Raw genomic sequence first — 16,871 nt, forward strand, 5'->3', positions numbered from 1 at the left:
GAGTTATTATAGTGTGAAGTGGGAGTCTGGCATGGGAAATAAAAAAGTTTGTTAAAAGGATCTAGGGGCACCTGGGTGGCTCAGTCGTTAAACATCTGACTACGGCTCAGGTCATGATCTCGAGGTTCACAAGTTTGAGCCCCCAGTCAAGCTCTGTGCTGACAGCTCAGAGCCTGGAGACTGCCTCAGATTCTGTCTCCCTCGCTCTCTGCCCCTCCCCTGCTCATGTTCAAATGCTCTCTCTCTCTCTCTAAAAAAAAAGTAAATAAAAATAAAAATAATGAAAAAAAGGAACAGGATCTGAAGCTGGACCCAAACAACCTATGGTACACACTTAAGAATGATTACTCCAGTACTTGTGGAGTGAGTGGCTGGGAGAGAGAAGAAAAGGGACAGGGGACTATTCAGAAGGTTGTTTCAATAGCTAGGCTGACAAAGGGGCTTAAAGTAGGACAAATGCTATGGAGACTGGACAGAGGAATGAATGAGGTACATAGAGGCAAAATTACCTGCCCTCAGGTAAACTGTAAGAAAAGGGAGAGTGATGGTAGATGGTAGAGTGCCCCAGTGGGGCACCTGGGTGGTTCAGTCGTTTAAGCATCCGGCTTCGGCTCAGGTCGTGATCTCGCGGTCCATGAGTTTGAGCCCCGCGTTGGGCTCTGTGCTGACAGCTCAGAACCTGGAGCCTGCTTCTGATTCTGTGTCTCCCTCTCTCTCTGACCCTCCCCCCATTCATGCTCTCTCTCTGTCTCAAAAATAAATAAACGTTAAAAAAAAATTTTTTTTAAAAAGAATAACTCCCAGGTTTGGGATTTGGGGGCTAGATGGATGAAAAAGGTGGGGTTACTAAGAGGAAGCCTGGAAACTTCAGTGCCCACTCCCAACAGAACCCCTTCTTTCACATGGACAGTTGACATTTCTCAATGTTTTTTAAATTTCTAACCAAAACGCATCCTTGAGACCTCTTACAGATGGGATTACAGTGCCAAAGCCCCTTCTACATCATTTGGAATCTGGATCATCATTCTGTGTGCACCTGCATGTGTGTGAGCATGGGGTGAGAGATAATGATCAGAATGATGATATAAGGACAAAAGAAAAAGTTGGCGTTGGATACAGAATATCTTTAGTTTTGGAATTATAAATAAGATTAGGTTCCAGAAATATTTAAACTTGGAGTTATGGCTAAGACTCGCAGGAACTCATTTACTCAATAAACACTGAGCACTTACTATGGGTCAGATCTGTTTTTTTTCTCATTAGGAATACAGAAGAGAACTAGACAGAACAGGTCCCTGTCCTCATAGAGTGGGGGAGACAGACAATAAACACAATCTCAGGTAGTGGTGTCATGAAGAAAAATAAAGCAGAACAAGGGAACAGAGAGTGGTGGGAAAGTTGGGGGAACCCAGAGGATGATGGAAGTATCTTAGATAATAATAATAGATCAGGGTGAAAGAGGTGATGGGTATTAAAGAGTACACTTACCATGATGAGGACTGAGTAATGTATAGAATGGTAGAACTGCCTTATTGTACACCTGAAAACAATACAACACTGTATGTTAACTACACTGGAATTAAAATTAAAAAAAAAAAAAGTCAGGAACGGCCCCTTTGGAAAGGCGATATTTGAGCAGAGACCTAAAAGAAGGGAAGGTGGCAAAGTCGGTCCCTTGCCCCCCCCCCCCCCCCCCCCCCGCGAGATGGTGGTGCATAAAGCCGGGGACAGGAGCAACACCCAGGTGGCATGAAAGATGGGAGATGTCTACCAGACTTCTCAATGGGGATGCTGAGAAGGCCGATGGATGTACAAATCTAAGTTCAGAGAGCGGTCTGAGGCGGGGCTGTGGCTTTGAGAGGTGTCAGTCCAGGGCCTGGCGGCAATTCAACGGATGGGTACGGGAGCTGAGTGTGCCAGGGGCCGTGCTCGGGCTGGCGACAGAGAAGAGTGACGCGGTGCCGAGACAGACACGGACCGGACCACGAGGAAGCCGAGTCTGGTTGTGCCCCAGCCGCCTCGAGCGGGCGGGGATAGGCTCCGCCGGAGGCACCGGCCGCCAGTGACCGGGAGGCGGGGAGAGTGACGCCGCACGCGCCTCACAAAGCCGGCGTTCTGAGGGTGGCGCGGGGCGGAGCGCGGGACTGGGCGGACCGCCCACGGAGGGCCGGGAGGCGGGGCGGCGCCCCCACTGTGTGCGCGCGGCGCCCTCTGCAGGCTGCCAGCGGCCGCACACCGGTAGCCCCCGCCTCTCTCTCCTCCTTTCGGCCTTCCTCGGGCCACATTGTTTTGTCGTTATCGCTGCTTGCGAGACTTCCTGAGCCTCCGACTTCCGTCCCTTCGCCCCTCGCCGAAGCGTGTCTTCCTGGGAGGACTGCCAATAAAGTTTTTCCTCTTCTCGCTCTTAGGCTCCCTCCCTCGCCTCAAGTACCGCGAGATCCGGCGGCGCGGCTACGATGGCGGCGGCGTTTGAAGCCTCAGCGGCCTTAGCGACGGTGGAGGCCGCTATGCCGGCGGAGCGTGTGGCCGCACAGCTCGAGGCCTCGGAGCCACCCCCCGGGCCGGTGCGGAGCCTGCGGACGGCTCACGACGTCAGCGGCCCACGGACCCGCACGGGGGACGTGCTGCTGGCCGAGCCGGCCGACTTCGAGTCGCTGCTGCTGTCGCGGCCGGTGCTGGAGGGGCTGCGGGCTGCCGGCTTCGAGCGACCCTCGCCGGTGCAGCTCAAGGCCATCCCGCTGGGGCGCTGCGGGCTCGGTGAGGGCGGGGGCCGTGCGCGGGCCGGGAGGGTCCCGGAGGAGTCCCGGAGCGGGTGCGGGGTCCGGCCTGCGTCCGGGCGCTGCATGCTTTCGAGCCTCAGTTTCCCCTGTAAGAGACGCGGCGTTGATGGTTACGGTCCTTTTCACGGTGACAGTTGGCTCTCCGTTCGAGAAGATAAACGGTAGAGGTTCAGGGACGAGCCCTGTTTCTGGATATGGCCCGATGCTTTTTTGAGAGTTCACTAAAAACGAAGGTGCCAACCAGTGATCTTCTGGAGACCCTTGTAATCATGTGGTTTCGTGTCGGTATCTAAGCTTCTTTAGTCGGTACTGGTTAGCGATATACAGTATATATTTTTTCTCCTCAGATTTAATTGTTCAAGCTAAATCTGGCACCGGGAAAACGTGTGTGTTCTCTACCATTGCTTTGGACTCTCTGGTTCTTGAAAACCTAAGTACCCAGGTGAGTCTAACTGAGAGGACTCAAAGGAGGGTATGTTACGTGGATTTTATTATCGCGGGTTGGACGCAATACCATAGCTCCTGAGAGAAGAGGTGAATTTAACGAATGATTGAGGTGAGCCATATGAAAAGCATAGAAGTAGACATTAAAGCCTTTGAGTGCTGGTGGTGTGGATGGTGACCAAGGATATGTTATTAGTGTTAGAAATTTGGAAATTTTTATCACCGCATCTTAAATAGAATAATGCCATGTGTGTTAGTTTTTTCAGTACTTGGGAATACAGATAGGTTTTCTTTGTTCTTCTACTTGCTGATCCGGTTGTGATAAGATTTAGTATTTGGCCTGATTGATGATAATGTAGTGCTCTGGCTATTGCTGGTAACTGCAGGTGGTTCTTACAGCCTTGTGAGTATATCCTATTGATCTCCCATCTTCTAGGTTCTCTTGGAGTAGGTCTAAGAGAACCCAAACTAATAAGAGATTTAGGTTTGGAAATAATTTCTTCAACAGAGATTTTTCAAGCGCATGTTATGTATAAACAGTATGCCAGGATATCCGTATTCAAAGCTTCTTGACTCATATCTACCAAATCCTGGGTTATGCACGTAAGAAATCCTTCAGCTTCCCAAAGACCTAGGCTATTCTAGTCCTAGAATTGAGGCCTATTGAATTGAGATGTATTTGCGATTTTGGTTTCTGATAATTTGGGAGTAGATGAAATGCCAAAACCCTGAAAAGTGCCATAAACCAAATTTGTATATTTAAACTTAAGATCTTTGTGTTCTCAAATTTAATTTTGAAAATTGGGAAACTTCAGAAAAGTCAAGAAGTACCAGATAACCGCATCTGATAATCTCACCTACCCAGAGCGAAACTGCTGTTAACCGTTTTGGCATATTTTCTTCTCCTAGTTTTTTTTTTTAAAGCAGTTTTTTCCTTCTCCTAGCTCAGAACATGTAGTTTCACCTTGTCCTCCAGTAGTTAATTATTTTGCAAAGTTCTCACCTTGACTCCCTAAAGCTCCTTTTCATGGAGCTAGAAATCTCACCCTGACTAGGTCCGGTTACAAGGGCCTCCCTGCTATTCCTCAGGTACACCAAGAATGTTACTGTCTTGAGGCCTTTACATTTGCTATTTCTCTTCCCAAAATCATTTCCCCAGGTGTCACATAGCTAAGCTCTACTCTGCCGTGTACATTTAGGTCTCTGCTCAAATGTTATTTCCTTAGTGGCCTTCCTTGATTGCTCCATTTAAAATAACTCCTTCCCTTCTTTTTTCACTTCTCCCCCCGCCCCCAACTCTTATTGTATGCCATTATTTATGTCCGTTTGTTTATTGTATGTCTTCTTACACAGAATGAAAGTGCCCTGAGGGCAAGAACTGTGTATTGTTAACTCTTGACTCCACAGCAACTTATATGTTGCCTAGTAGGTAGGCAATTCATTCAACTCAGTGTTTGTTGAATGAATATATATGTGAATGAATGGAATAGTTTCCCTTGTCAGTAAAAACTCATCATTTAAAATGATTGGTTAAATGAAAACTAGCTCATTATAATGCAAAATGTGCCAACCACATGTATCTGTTCCACTGACTCATTAAAAGTGTATATATTTTATGCTTTTTTAGATTTTGATCTTGGCTCCTACAAGAGAAATTGCTGTACAGATACATTCTGTTATTACAGCTATTGGAATAAAAATGGAAGGCTTAGAGTGTCATGTCTTTATTGGAGGGACTCCATTATCACAAGACAAAACCAGACTTAAAAAGTGCCATATTGCTGTTGGCTCTCCTGGTAAGATATCAATGACTGTTCATAACTGGGGCTTTTAAGGAACTGAACACTTTTAATATAGGTAATATAAAATAATTGATGTAAGAATATGGGAATCTTTGATAACTCTGATAATTATTTTGAGGATTATAAGCGAGGCTTTAGACATGTGACTGGAATTACCAGCAGAATGTAGGAAATCTCCATCCCTGAGGCTGTTTAAGTGCACCTATGGAATTGGCTTATGAAAAGAGGAGAAAGGAGATGATTTTCAAGAAGGCTTTCTAAGCCATGGATTGGGATTTATTCTTTGCTTCTCTATTAATCATTCAGTCAAGAATCACTCAGATCAGAATTGAGTATTCAGGGCCTTAGCATTCAAGTCTTTTGATGGGAGTAGTGTTTATGATCTGTGCTTATTGGTGGTGAAATATGAGAAAGAAATAATGGATTTAGGCAAGATAGAATTCAACATTTCTAATTTGTGGTTCGGTGCATAAATGTATAATAACGAAGGTCGGGTCAAGAAAATCAACAGTATAACCTGTGAGTGAGTAGAGTAACAACACTGGCCGAGATTTGCACAAATTCAGTGCATCTTAAATATTTCAATATGCTTTTTTTCTGGACTTTAGGCAGAATTAAACAACTAATAGAACTTGACTACTTGAACCCAGGCAGTATACGTCTCTTTATTCTTGATGAAGCAGATAAGCTTTTAGAAGAAGGCAGCTTCCAGGAGCAAATAAAGTAAGAAAAATAACTTGCTGGACTATTAAAATGGTGTCCTAAAGTGTCTATCTTTAGCTTTAACAGGTGGTAGTTACTGTTTGATTAGTTTCCATGGTGTGTGTTTTTCTTGTATTTTGCAGCTGGATTTATTCTTCCTTGCCTGCAAGTAAACAGATGTTGGCCGTATCAGCCACCTACCCTGAATATTTGGCTAATGCTTTGACAAGGTACATGAGAGATCCCACTTTTGTAAGACTAAATTCCAGTGATCCGAGTCTCCTAGGTGAGTACAGATATTGGATACTTACATTACTGGTTTGTTTGTGATACTCTGGAGCTTTCCCTTGCCTAGTTGGCTGTTGCTTTCATATTTGCTATTAGGATATAGCAAATATGTTTTGTTTTAACAGAGGACTCTTCTTTGCAGGTTTGAAGCAGTATTACAGAGTTGTCAATTCATACCCTTTGGCCCATAAGATTTTTGAGGAAAAGGCTCAGCATTTACAGGAACTGTTCAGCAGAATTCCGTTTAATCAAGCCTTAGTCTTTTCTAATTTGCACAGCAGGTAATGTACCTTAAAAGGTCATTTGGGGAACTTGTGAAATAAAAGGATAGGCATGGGGCCATATTTATAAAATTATAACCTCTGTGTTATTTTTCATAGAGCACAACATTTGGCTGATATTCTTTCTTCTAAAGGCTTTCCTGCTGAGTGTATTTCGGGTAAGTTTATAGCTTACTTAAATCTTTGTTTAGTATCCTGACTTGAAGCCTCTCCAAAGTCAGGAAGAAGAAATGCTACTTCCCGAGTTGTCTTATGAGTGTGAGGTTACACTGAGTCTTTAGAGTAAAGGAAATTTCAGGTTAATTTTTCATTGGAATTTGATATATCAATATTCTTATTTTTATTTATATTTTTTAGTTTATTTTTTGAGAGAGAGAGAGAGTGAGCAGAGGAGGGGTGGAGAGAGGAGCAGAGAAAGAATCCCAAGCAGCCTCTGCACTGTCACCGCAGAACCTGATGTGGGACTGGAACTCAGGAACCACGAGTTTATGCCCTGAGCTGAAGTCAAGAGTTAGATGCTTAAGACCAAGCCACCCAGTTGCCCCTCAATATTCTTATTTTTTAAGTTGTAACTTAGTACATCATACGAAATTAGAAAATTGGAATGAATTGTCCATGAAGAGCTCAATAATTTTATAAAGTTTGCCTTTGTTATCTTCAGTGCAACATATTTTGCTTCTTTACATAATCATTGTAAAAATGCTGTGAGCTGCTACTGAATTAACTGCTTTATGGTCTTGAGGAAGGTGAACATGATTTTTTTTTTTTTTTTAAGATTTTATACTTAAGTAATATCTATACCCAGTGTGGGGCTCGAACTCACAACCTTGAGATTAAGAGTCACATGCTCTACCAACTGAGCCAGCCAGGTGCCCCAGGATGATTCATTTTTGACAGAAAACTAAATTATTACTGCTGGCCTAATAGAAATGAAAGATTTAAAGGAATTTTTGATCAGTAAGATCCTTTTTAGAGTTCTCATTGATAGCTTAGTTTGTAACCTGTTAGCATAAGCTTGTCTCATTATTGTATATTATGAGATACTGGGGAGACTGTTTTCTAATGGACAATATTTTGACTGTAGATCACACTTCAAAACCAAATTTATAAACCGCTGATTAAAGCAATTTTTCTAAGAATTGTTTTACTTCATATGTAACCTTGCGGATATAATGGTATATCTGCAGGCATAACCTAGTCACCATTTAAAATTGATTTTTGGGGGGCTTAATCGGTTGGGTGTCTGGCTTTTGATTTTGGCTCAGGTCATGATCTCATGGTTCATGGGATCGAGACCCATGTTGGACTTTGCGGTGACAGAATGGAACTTGCTTGGGATTCTCTCTCTCCCTCTCTTTCTGTCCCTCCCCTGTGCGCGCGCTCTCTCTCTCTCTCTCTCTCTCTCTCAAAATGGGTAGATAGACTTTTAAAAATTGAAATAAAATAAAATATGTTTTTGAATTTCAAGTTGACTGCCTAACCGTATTGTAAAAGATTCTGACTTTAGGTCTTAACCTATATTTGTATATAAGGATAGAGTTAACTTTGGTATATTTTTAAAGCGTTAAGACTGGTAGTTAGGAATTCTGCTTTTTGTGTATTTGATAAATATGTTAGCTTGTTTTTATATGACTTTCTTTTTGGGTCTTTTTAGGTAACATGAATCAGAATCAGCGTCTTGATGCTATGGCCAAGCTGAAGCAGTTTCATTGCAGAGTCCTCATTTCCACAGATTTGGTATATTTCTCGTTCGGGTTGGGTGACTAATCCATCTTGACTTGGGCTCTCTTGTTAGATGCACAGGTTTCAACTATTACTTTACATGGGTGTGTCTGATAAGAATACCAGAAGGGAATTGTCTTTCCAGTGCTGGGGAACATGCTTTCTTAAAAGTCTTATATTTTCATCTTTATTCTTGAAGCTAGTTATTAGAAATTAATTTCCTTTTCCTTTGCTCCTGAATTCCTTCCTGTTCTTCACTTGGGTTTTGGTCGTACTATAGTAGAATAATCTAGTGTGCGTTGGAGCCTGTGTGGCAGTTAATGCAAACACTTGTTCTCCTCTTCAATTCAAGACTTCCCGTGGGATTGATGCTGAGAAGGTGAACCTGGTTGTAAATCTGGATGTACCATTGGATTGGGAGACATACATGCATCGGATTGGCAGAGCTGGCCGTTTTGGTAAAAAAAAAAAAAAAGAAGTGAAAAGTTTGGCTGCTTTCTTTAGGAGGAAGATGTGACAGGTAGAATGTCATTTATGTGGAAATGATTTACTAATTAACAGTCCCTCTGCTTTAGGTACCTTGGGGTTGACAGTGACCTACTGTTGTCGGGGAGAAGAAGAAAATGTGATGATGAAAATTGCCCAGAAATGTAACATCAACCTTCTGCCTTTACCAGGTATGTTTTGTCTGTGTCATTTTGCTGTCAAAAGAATAGTGATATTGATGATAGGCCTCATAAAATTAACAGCTGACACGGAGCACTTAGGATATGTTAGGTCCTATTCCATATGTTAACTTGGTTAATTATCACCATGGTTCTATGAGGTGTGTGCCCTTATTGTCGATTTTTTGTGAATGAGGATATCAAGACATTGAAAAGTGAAGTAATTTGCCTAAGTTCTTACAGCTAATAAGCAGCAAGGAGAAGATTGCAAGCTAACTCCTGGCACATGAGAAATGAGAATTATTTTACTACTGTATTAGCTCTGTATTTTAGCTTTTAGCCTTGCAATTTGATTTCACTGTTTTATGTAAGAGGGCATATATTTCCCTTCTTTTGTCGCTGTGGAGGTAATTCTTGCTGTATTCTCCTTTGTCACCACGGGGAAGGAAGGAATAATATCTTTAAATGCTATTTTGAAAAATTTTAAGTGTTTCCTTTTTAATATTTATTTATTTATCATCTGTATACCCAGTGTGGGGCTTGAACCCACAACCCTGAGGTCAAGAGTCCTGTGCTCTTATGACTGAGCCAGCCAGGTGCCCCTGAAGTGTTTTCTTTTGATTTAATGAGTCATTTGTCAAGCTGATTTTTTTTTTTTTAGTGCCACCTTGGAAACTGCATGTCCGAAACTATTAATGATCTCTTGAAAACTTTAAAAACTGTTGTGTAGAAATGTGGCTCATTTATTGTATATGTTAATATATGCACGTTAGTGTGTATGTGTGTATATACATGTGTATATGTACATATATGTGTGCATATATATGTATATACTAGTATATATGTGTATATATACATAATTGTACACTTACATATACATGACCTTCTAGAATATGGGATAAGTAGTTATTGAATAAATATAGCAGTGAATATTTCAGTGATTTATATTTAACTCCATTAGTGATTTTTATAAAGTTAGATTAAGCATAGGTCTGGGAATTCTGTGGATTCTAGGAGTTCTGGCTCTGTCATAGCTCATTTTGTGATCTTTTCACAAATTTCTTTAATTGCTCTAAGCTTGTGTCCTGATTTACAAAATACTTGTTTTTTGAAACAGTCTTTAGGTTCTCTGTCACTTTTAATAATATTTTTTTAATGTTTATTTTATTTTTGAGAGAGAGCAAGCGAGCGAGCATGGGTGGGGGGTGGGTAGAGAGAGAGGGAGATACAGAATCTGAAGCAGGCTCCAGGCTCTGAGCTGTCAGCACAGAGCCTGATGCAGGGCCCAAACCCACAAACTGTGAGATCATGACCTGAGCTGAAGTCGGATGCTTAACCAACTGAGCCACCCAGGTGCCCCATGTCACTTTTAAGACTCTATAGTATGTTAACTCTATGTATGAGTCTATTGATAATCTGTCAGATGATTATAATGTGAAAATAGTAAATTGAAAATTGGTAAAAGAGAGTTAAGACCTTCAGTAGGATTCAGTATCATAGCATGTAGTGATAAATAAAATTTGCCTTTGGATACTGGAAAATGACATATTTCGATCTTCACATAATGTTCTCGGAGCCTTGAAATCATGAGAAAATTATATTCGTGGTGTTGGATTTATACTGGACTAGGAGCTTGTATGATAGCAGACTGCTCAGGTGAAGCACCTGGCACAGGAGTAAGGAGGGCAGTCGGCCTATTTGAGAAGGGTGGGAGGCAAACAAGGGATACCACCTCAGTAGGAGTCGAGTTTTTGTCAGAGGATCTGTTCAGCAAAAGATCAAGAGCCCCAGCTGAAGAGTTCAGAACGAGGGATTCAATAGTGGATACGTCTATGTGGAGCCCCAGTAGCACGAACAGACAGGCAGACCTGTGTAAATCAGGGGCTTTGTGTATTTTGTCTGCCTAAGGTGAAAACTGATCACACTTTGGGAAGGTCTGAGTGTGCAGGTGGGAGCAAACTATCCCTCCTGGATGGAATAGGAAATTTAGAGAGCTGGAGCCAGCAAATTTTTAAAAATTTGCAAGTGCTGTTGAGGCCACAGGTCTTTTTACAGTCCTCTTAACTTGTTCCCAGATAGAGGTTTTTCTCCACTGTTGGGGGCAGTGATTCCTCCCTGTTGGGAGTATAGGGTGGCAGATTTACTTGGGTGCAGAGTTGCAGTCGTAATATTCCCCAGCTGATAAGCTCTGGGGAGCACAATCCATTTTCTAATAATCTTGTTTTGCTGTCAGCAGTAGTGAGATAAAGGGGAAGAGTTGGGGAGAGTGGGAGGGGAAGAGATGGGGGAATTTCTGCAGACTTGTATGTCCTGGCAGAAGTTCTTTCTGAGTGGGAGGTATGGGGAGATCCCGCTTGTGAGTATGGGATGGGTCTTGCATATTTTGGGGTGTATTTCTTCACTGCGAGGATTGCTTGGGTCTTTTAAAATACTAAGTGCAATTCTTAAGCTTCTTAGTGTATTATTAGTATATATTATTTCTTACTTTACCATGGAAAGCTTTATGAAGTCATTCAAAAATTGCTGGTCTTGAGCAGCTCAAGAATTTTAATATTCTTTTGTTCCTTTTATGTAGATCCCATTCCTCCTGGTCTGATGGAAGAATGTTCGGATTGGGATGTGGAGGTTCAAGCTGCTATGCATACATATGGCTTAGCAAGTGTACCTACCCAGCCCTTAAAAAAGCAGATTCAAAAAATAGAGAGAACCTTTCCAACTCCGAAAGCTCATGGTAACCATGTGGCTTCATCTAGAAATACTTCTGTATCTGCACTCTTAGTCAAATCAAAAAATAATACCAAACAAAAGCTTCCTGTGAAAAGCCACTCAGAGTGTGGAATCATCGAAAAAGCAGTGTCACCGAAAGAAGTGGGCTGTGGCATACAATTGGAAGAGCCGATGAAGAATTCTGTTCAGATCTCTGTTGAAAACTCGACTGGTCAGCACCAGGTCAAAGAAGCTATACCTGTGTCACTCCCTAAAATTCCTTGTCTGTCGTCCTTTAAAATCCATCTGCCATACTCTTTGACTTTTTCGGAATTGGTAGAGGATTATGAACACTATATTAAAGAGGGGTTAGAGAAACCTGTGGAAATCATCAGGCATTACACGGGTCCTGGGGATCAGACTGTCAATCCTCAAAATGGTTTTGTAAGAAACAGAATTCCTGAAGAGAGAGTGCAGGTATTGGCAAGTAGCAGTCAATCTGGAGACTCTGAGAGTGACAGTGATTCTTACAGCTCAAGGACTTCTTCCCAGAGCAAAGGAAATAAGTCCTACTTGGAAGGCTCTTCTGATACTCAGCCGAAAGATGCGGAGTCTACTCGTGTGGATGGCCATATCTCTTTGGAGCAGCCTCTGAATGGAAACAACATCCCCAGTCCAGTAGAGTATCAGGAATCACCTGAAATCCAGACAAAGGCAAGGCATAAAGAGGGGGCTACCCAGAGAGCTAAGCAGAGCCGGAGAAACCCTCCCAGGCGGTCTTCCTATCGAATGCAGACAGAACCCCAGGAGGACGGTTGGTACGACTGCCACAGGGAAACCCATCTGAATTTTTCCGAGACCTACCAGGACTATGAGGAGTACTGGAGAGCTTACTACAGGGCATGGCAGGAATACTACGCTGCTGCTTCTCAGTCATATTATTGGAATGCTCAGAGGCATCCAAGTTGGGTGGCAGCTTATCACATGAATACCATTTATCTACAAGAAATGATGCGTGGCAACCAGTGATGACAGGCAGTACCTCATACCATCCAGAAATATCAACGAGTGATACCTTCGGATAGCCATCCTCCGGGGCCTTTAGCACAGTGCCATTTTTGAGGAATTTGAAAAGTCTTGAGGCTTTCTGCTGGGACACATCTATTTTTCAGACTGTTTTGACCTGTCTTATTAGGTGAGGTATATTATCTTTTTTTTTTTTTTTTTTTGAGAAACTTCATGGATCAGATCCTTGAAAGAAAATTTTGGAGACATAGAGCTAAAGGTCCCAGGATGCCATTTTCTGTAAGCCATTCAAGAAAGAAACATTTAAAAAGACTTAATACCACTGTTTACTTGAAAAAATAAAAATAAAAACAGTTGAGGTTTGAAAAATAATGTTAGTTTATGCTGTGGAGTTCTTGACAAAAGGCTTGGGCTGTATTTCTATAGAGGTGTGTTCTTGTAGAAATTTGTAACACGATAGATCAGAAAATCCCCTCGCCTTTTATGTTTAGGTAGGAAGGAATAAATATTGCTTCACACTCGCCCAGAGGTAGCTTTGATGCCATTTGCTTCCAGGAAAAATATTTGTTACCAGTAAAAATGCGAACTTAGCCAAATGTTTATTGACATGTTTATTGTTCATCTTTTTTTCGAATGTCTTGTTTTTAAGATTGTGAAAGCTGTGTGTGTGTTTACGTGCATTAAATAGCTCAGGATCATCAGTGGCTGTCTTCCGTTTCTCAAGAAAAGGAGTAACTCAATCTTTGTTGGTTCTTGGATCCTTTTATGAATCTGATGGAAGCTATAGATTTGTACCAGAAAAGTTTCCATTCTGTAAACAAGATTTGTATATGTAATTCCAAGAGGTTCATAGACCTTCTGAAGCCCAGGTGTAGAAGCCAGATTAAGAACTGCCCTAATCTGTTGGGAGGCTAAAGGAAAGTTTTAGCCCTTCATTTTAACTTTTTTTGGAAGCTGGAACTCATTCTGTTTAAACCCTTCTCATAGTATGTCCTAATCTTATGCCTTCTAGAAATTTTCCCCCCAGTTTTTACCTTTAGTGCTAGGATCTAAGGGGAACGTCTCATTTTTCTGAGATGGTACATCTAAAAAAAAAAAATTTTTTTTTTTTTTTCAACGTTTATTTATTTTTGGGACAGAGAGAGACAGAGCATGAACGGGGGAGGGGCAGAGAGAGAGGGAGACACAGAATCGGAAACAGGCTCCAGGCTCTGAGCCATCAGCCCAGAGCCTGACGCGGGGCTCGAACTCACGGACCGCGAGATCGTGACCTGGCTGAAGCCGGACGCTTAACCGACTGCGCCACCCAGGCGCCCCCGAGATGGTACATCTATAAATCATGACTCAGAAAAAAATTAATTGGAGTCCCCTTTATCTGAGATTTTGCTTTTTTTTTTTTTTTTTTTTTTTAGTTTATTATTTTGAGAGAGAAAGCATGTGTAAGCAGGGGAGGAGCAGAGAGGAGGGAGAGAGTGAATCCTAAGCAGGCTCTGCGCTGTCAGTGGGGTTCGATCTCATGAATCGTGAGATCATGACCTTAGCTGGGATCAAGAGTCAGGTGCTTAACTGACTGAGCCACCCAGGTGCCCCCTGATATTTTACTTTCTGCACTTTCAATTACCCAAAGTCAGCCATTGATTGGGTCCAGAAGCAGATGATCCTTTTGACATACTGTCCGGCCAGTCAGTAGTAGCCTAATGCTGTGTCATAATACCTATAGCATTCACCATCAGGTAGGCATTTTATCATCTTACATCATCGCCAGAGGGGTGAGTACAGTACAATAAGATACTTTGAGGACCACATTCATGTAACTTTTATTATACTATGTTGTGATTGTTCTATTATTGTTAATCTCTTACTGTGCCTCATTTATAAATTAAACTTTATTATGGGTATGTACGTATAGGAAAAAACAGTACATATAGGATTCAGAACTGCCCGCGGTTTGAGGCATCCACTGGGAATTTTGGAGCGTATCCTCTGTGGATAAGGGTGGTGTAAAGATACGTATTCTTTCATTTCTTCTCCTTGGCAATCTTTTTATGATTACGCGTTTGGTTCCCAAACCTTGTGAATTGGAATTGTGGTGAGAGAACCCCTCATGTCTAGAGAGATTTGTATTTAACTTTTTAAAAGGAAAGCTCTTCTTTTCTGTGTACATACTTCCCTAGGCACTACCAACACTTTCCTCCAGGCTTTCAGCAAACATCCACAGCCACTGTCATTTACTGTCCACAACCTTCAACATACCACTACCCTAAACTCCTGTTTAATTCGGATTCCTGTCATCTGGGTTGGGCAGTGGTAGGCTTTACTTACACGGATCTGTACTGTACATGTATTGCCAAGTTAGAATGAATTAATTAACACTGTAAATAGCAAATCCATAATTAGGTCCAGCATGTCATTAAGAGGTAGAGACTTTAATTACACACATTTCAGTAAGATCCCGTTATTGCTATATAATTGAACTTACCTCTTTTTCTCTACCCTTTCCCCCCACAATACAGCCAAGTTCACAGTCTGTCATTGCTAGGGGATTTTAATTAGGATACTGCTGCATCTTAATTAGAGATGAGGTTACCCATTAGTCTTGAAATTAATTGGATTCTCTCAAGGTTTATCTTATTTTGTGTTTGCTTTTTTTTTTTTTTTTTTTTTTTTTTTTTTTAGTAGGAAAATAAGCTGGAGGGGAGCATACACATAACATCTGAAAATACTGATGGTTTCATTTTCCATAAGCATTTGTTTGGGAAATTTCAGCAGTTACCTTCCCAAATAAGGGGACGTAGTATTGGTGGTGGCTGTGGAAGGAACCGGCTGCTATTTGTGCATGGTTAGACTTTTTTGTCTACAGTTGCAGTCAAGGTGGGGCGCCTGGGTGGCTTAGTCAGTTAAGCGTCTGACTTCAGCTCAGGTCATGATCTTGTGGTTCGTGAGTTCGAGCCCCGTGTTGGGCTCTGTGCTGACAGCTTGGAGCCTGGAGCCTGCTTCCGATTCTGTGTCTCCCTCTCTCTCTGGCCCTTCCTCTCTCTCTCTCTCTCTCTCTCTCTCTCTCAAGAGTAAATAAACATTAAAAAAAAAAAAAAAAAGAATTGCAGTCAAGGTGACTGCTCCATAATCTGTTAGGAACCATAGGTAGTTTTCAGGTGAATTCACACGAGAGTGCTATTGTGTAGTGGAAAGAGCATTTGTCGGGGCAGAGATGGTTGCCGCCTCCTTTTTCACCTTGTACCTGTTAGATGACCTCTTAGGGTCCAGTTTTCTCATCAATTAAATGAGGGGGTTAGACTAGAAGATTTTTAGGTTCCCTTCCAGTTCCAAGATTTAATTAAAATATGACTAATAAGAAAATACTTTTTAGCTCTGGAAGAGAAAAATCAGTTTATGAATATAGAGAGCCTTGATAAATTCAGGTGATTTGGATGAAGGCTAGTGTGAATTGGCTTAATGTCTGAATTCTAGAATACTAAACAATATACTAAATACCACTATTCTAGTTAAGCTTTAACTTAAATTAGGTTAGTAGTATTAACATGTAGAGAAATCTCTAGGAAACCTGCAGCTGTAGATAATTCTGACTTAGAAGACAAACTATTTGGGTAATAAAAATAACATTTTCTAAAGTAGATTAAGTATTGTAGCATCACTTACCTTTTAATAATATGATTTAGGGGTGCCTGGGTGGCTCAGTCGGTTGAGTATCCAACTCTGGCTCAGGTCATGATCTCGTGGTCTGTGAGTTCAAGCCCTGCGTTGGGCTCTGTGCTGACAACTCAGAGCCTGGAGCCTGCTTTGGATTCTGTGTCTCCCTCCCTCTCTGCCCCTCCCCCGCTCAAGCTCTGTCTCTTTCCTTCTCAAAAATAAATGTTAAAAAAATATTAAAAGAAAAAAAGTGTGGTTTAAAGGTAAACTTTGGCCCCTGAGTGCTAAAAATAATTGAATAGGAATTATAGTACTTGCAGATCAAATCATATGAGACGAGGAGTAGTTTTGAAGTTTTCGGTTTTTTCCCCTTCCCCTAAATGTAAATGAACCTGTTAATCTTTAAGAAAACATAATTTTGATAGTCATAGCTGACCTTGGAACTGGATCCTTCACAAGGGTATTCTATTGTTTTAGCAGAATATTGTTTTGTGCCTCTGTCAACAAACACCTATGTCCCAGTTAACACTGAGTGTTTTTTTTAGCAAAAAGGAGCATGTATTGCTCCGTGCACATCTGGTTTCCAGTTTCTGGTCTCTGGATGATGTGAGCTGTGGATCCGTAGTGACACCTAGTGGGTGATAAGGATATGAGCGTCTGAATTTCATGGCCAACTTGAAAGGCCTTTGGGCATCATGCATTTTTGCCTTGACGTTGTTCCATTTCTATCATGGTTTTCATTGATTGGGATGTAGTCATGGGGAAATTAAAAGGATTTCCATTGTTGCTGGGAATGTGTGTTGTTCA

The 16,871-nt window shown here is 41.7% G+C and overlaps 1 protein-coding gene and 1 non-coding gene across 2 annotated transcripts; one reads left to right on the forward strand and one right to left on the reverse strand.

Moving 5' to 3' along the window:
- The first annotated feature begins 2,155 nt into the window (after positions 1 to 2,155).
- On the forward strand, positions 2,156 to 13,117 carry DDX20 (DEAD-box helicase 20). Its single transcript, XM_025935085.2, has 12 exons — positions 2,156 to 2,238; positions 2,409 to 2,757; positions 3,128 to 3,222; positions 4,852 to 5,020; positions 5,635 to 5,749; positions 5,872 to 6,014; positions 6,159 to 6,297; positions 6,397 to 6,455; positions 7,952 to 8,034; positions 8,372 to 8,477; positions 8,595 to 8,696; positions 11,260 to 13,117. Exons 2-12 carry the CDS (start codon positions 2,457 to 2,459, stop codon positions 12,417 to 12,419), a joined length of 2,472 nt encoding a protein of 823 aa, XP_025790870.1. The 5' UTR covers positions 2,156 to 2,238; positions 2,409 to 2,456; the 3' UTR covers positions 12,420 to 13,117.
- On the reverse strand, positions 7,096 to 7,168 carry TRNAK-CUU (transfer RNA lysine (anticodon CUU)). The gene has a single exon. It is a non-coding gene; the product is annotated as a tRNA-Lys (tRNA).
- Positions 13,118 to 16,871: the final 3,754 nt, after the last annotated feature.

The sequence above is a fragment of the Puma concolor genome, chromosome C1 (assembly GCF_028749965.1).
Source record: "Puma concolor isolate L17-30 chromosome C1, mPumCon1.1.hap2, whole genome shotgun sequence".
Classification (NCBI taxonomy): Eukaryota; Metazoa; Chordata; class Mammalia; order Carnivora; family Felidae; genus Puma; species Puma concolor.

Excerpts from the sequence above, each read along its gene's own strand:
- DDX20 (XM_025935085.2), top strand. The coding sequence starts at position 2,457 with ATGGCGGCGGCGTTTGAAGCCTCAGCGGCCTTAGCGACGGTGGAGGCC. Across the intron at positions 3,223-4,851 it reads TTGAAAACCTAAGTACCCAG|ATTTTGATCTTGGCTCCTAC; the intron begins GTGAGTCTAACT and ends ATGCTTTTTTAG. Across the intron at positions 5,021-5,634 it reads TATTGCTGTTGGCTCTCCTG|GCAGAATTAAACAACTAATA; the intron begins GTAAGATATCAA and ends TCTGGACTTTAG.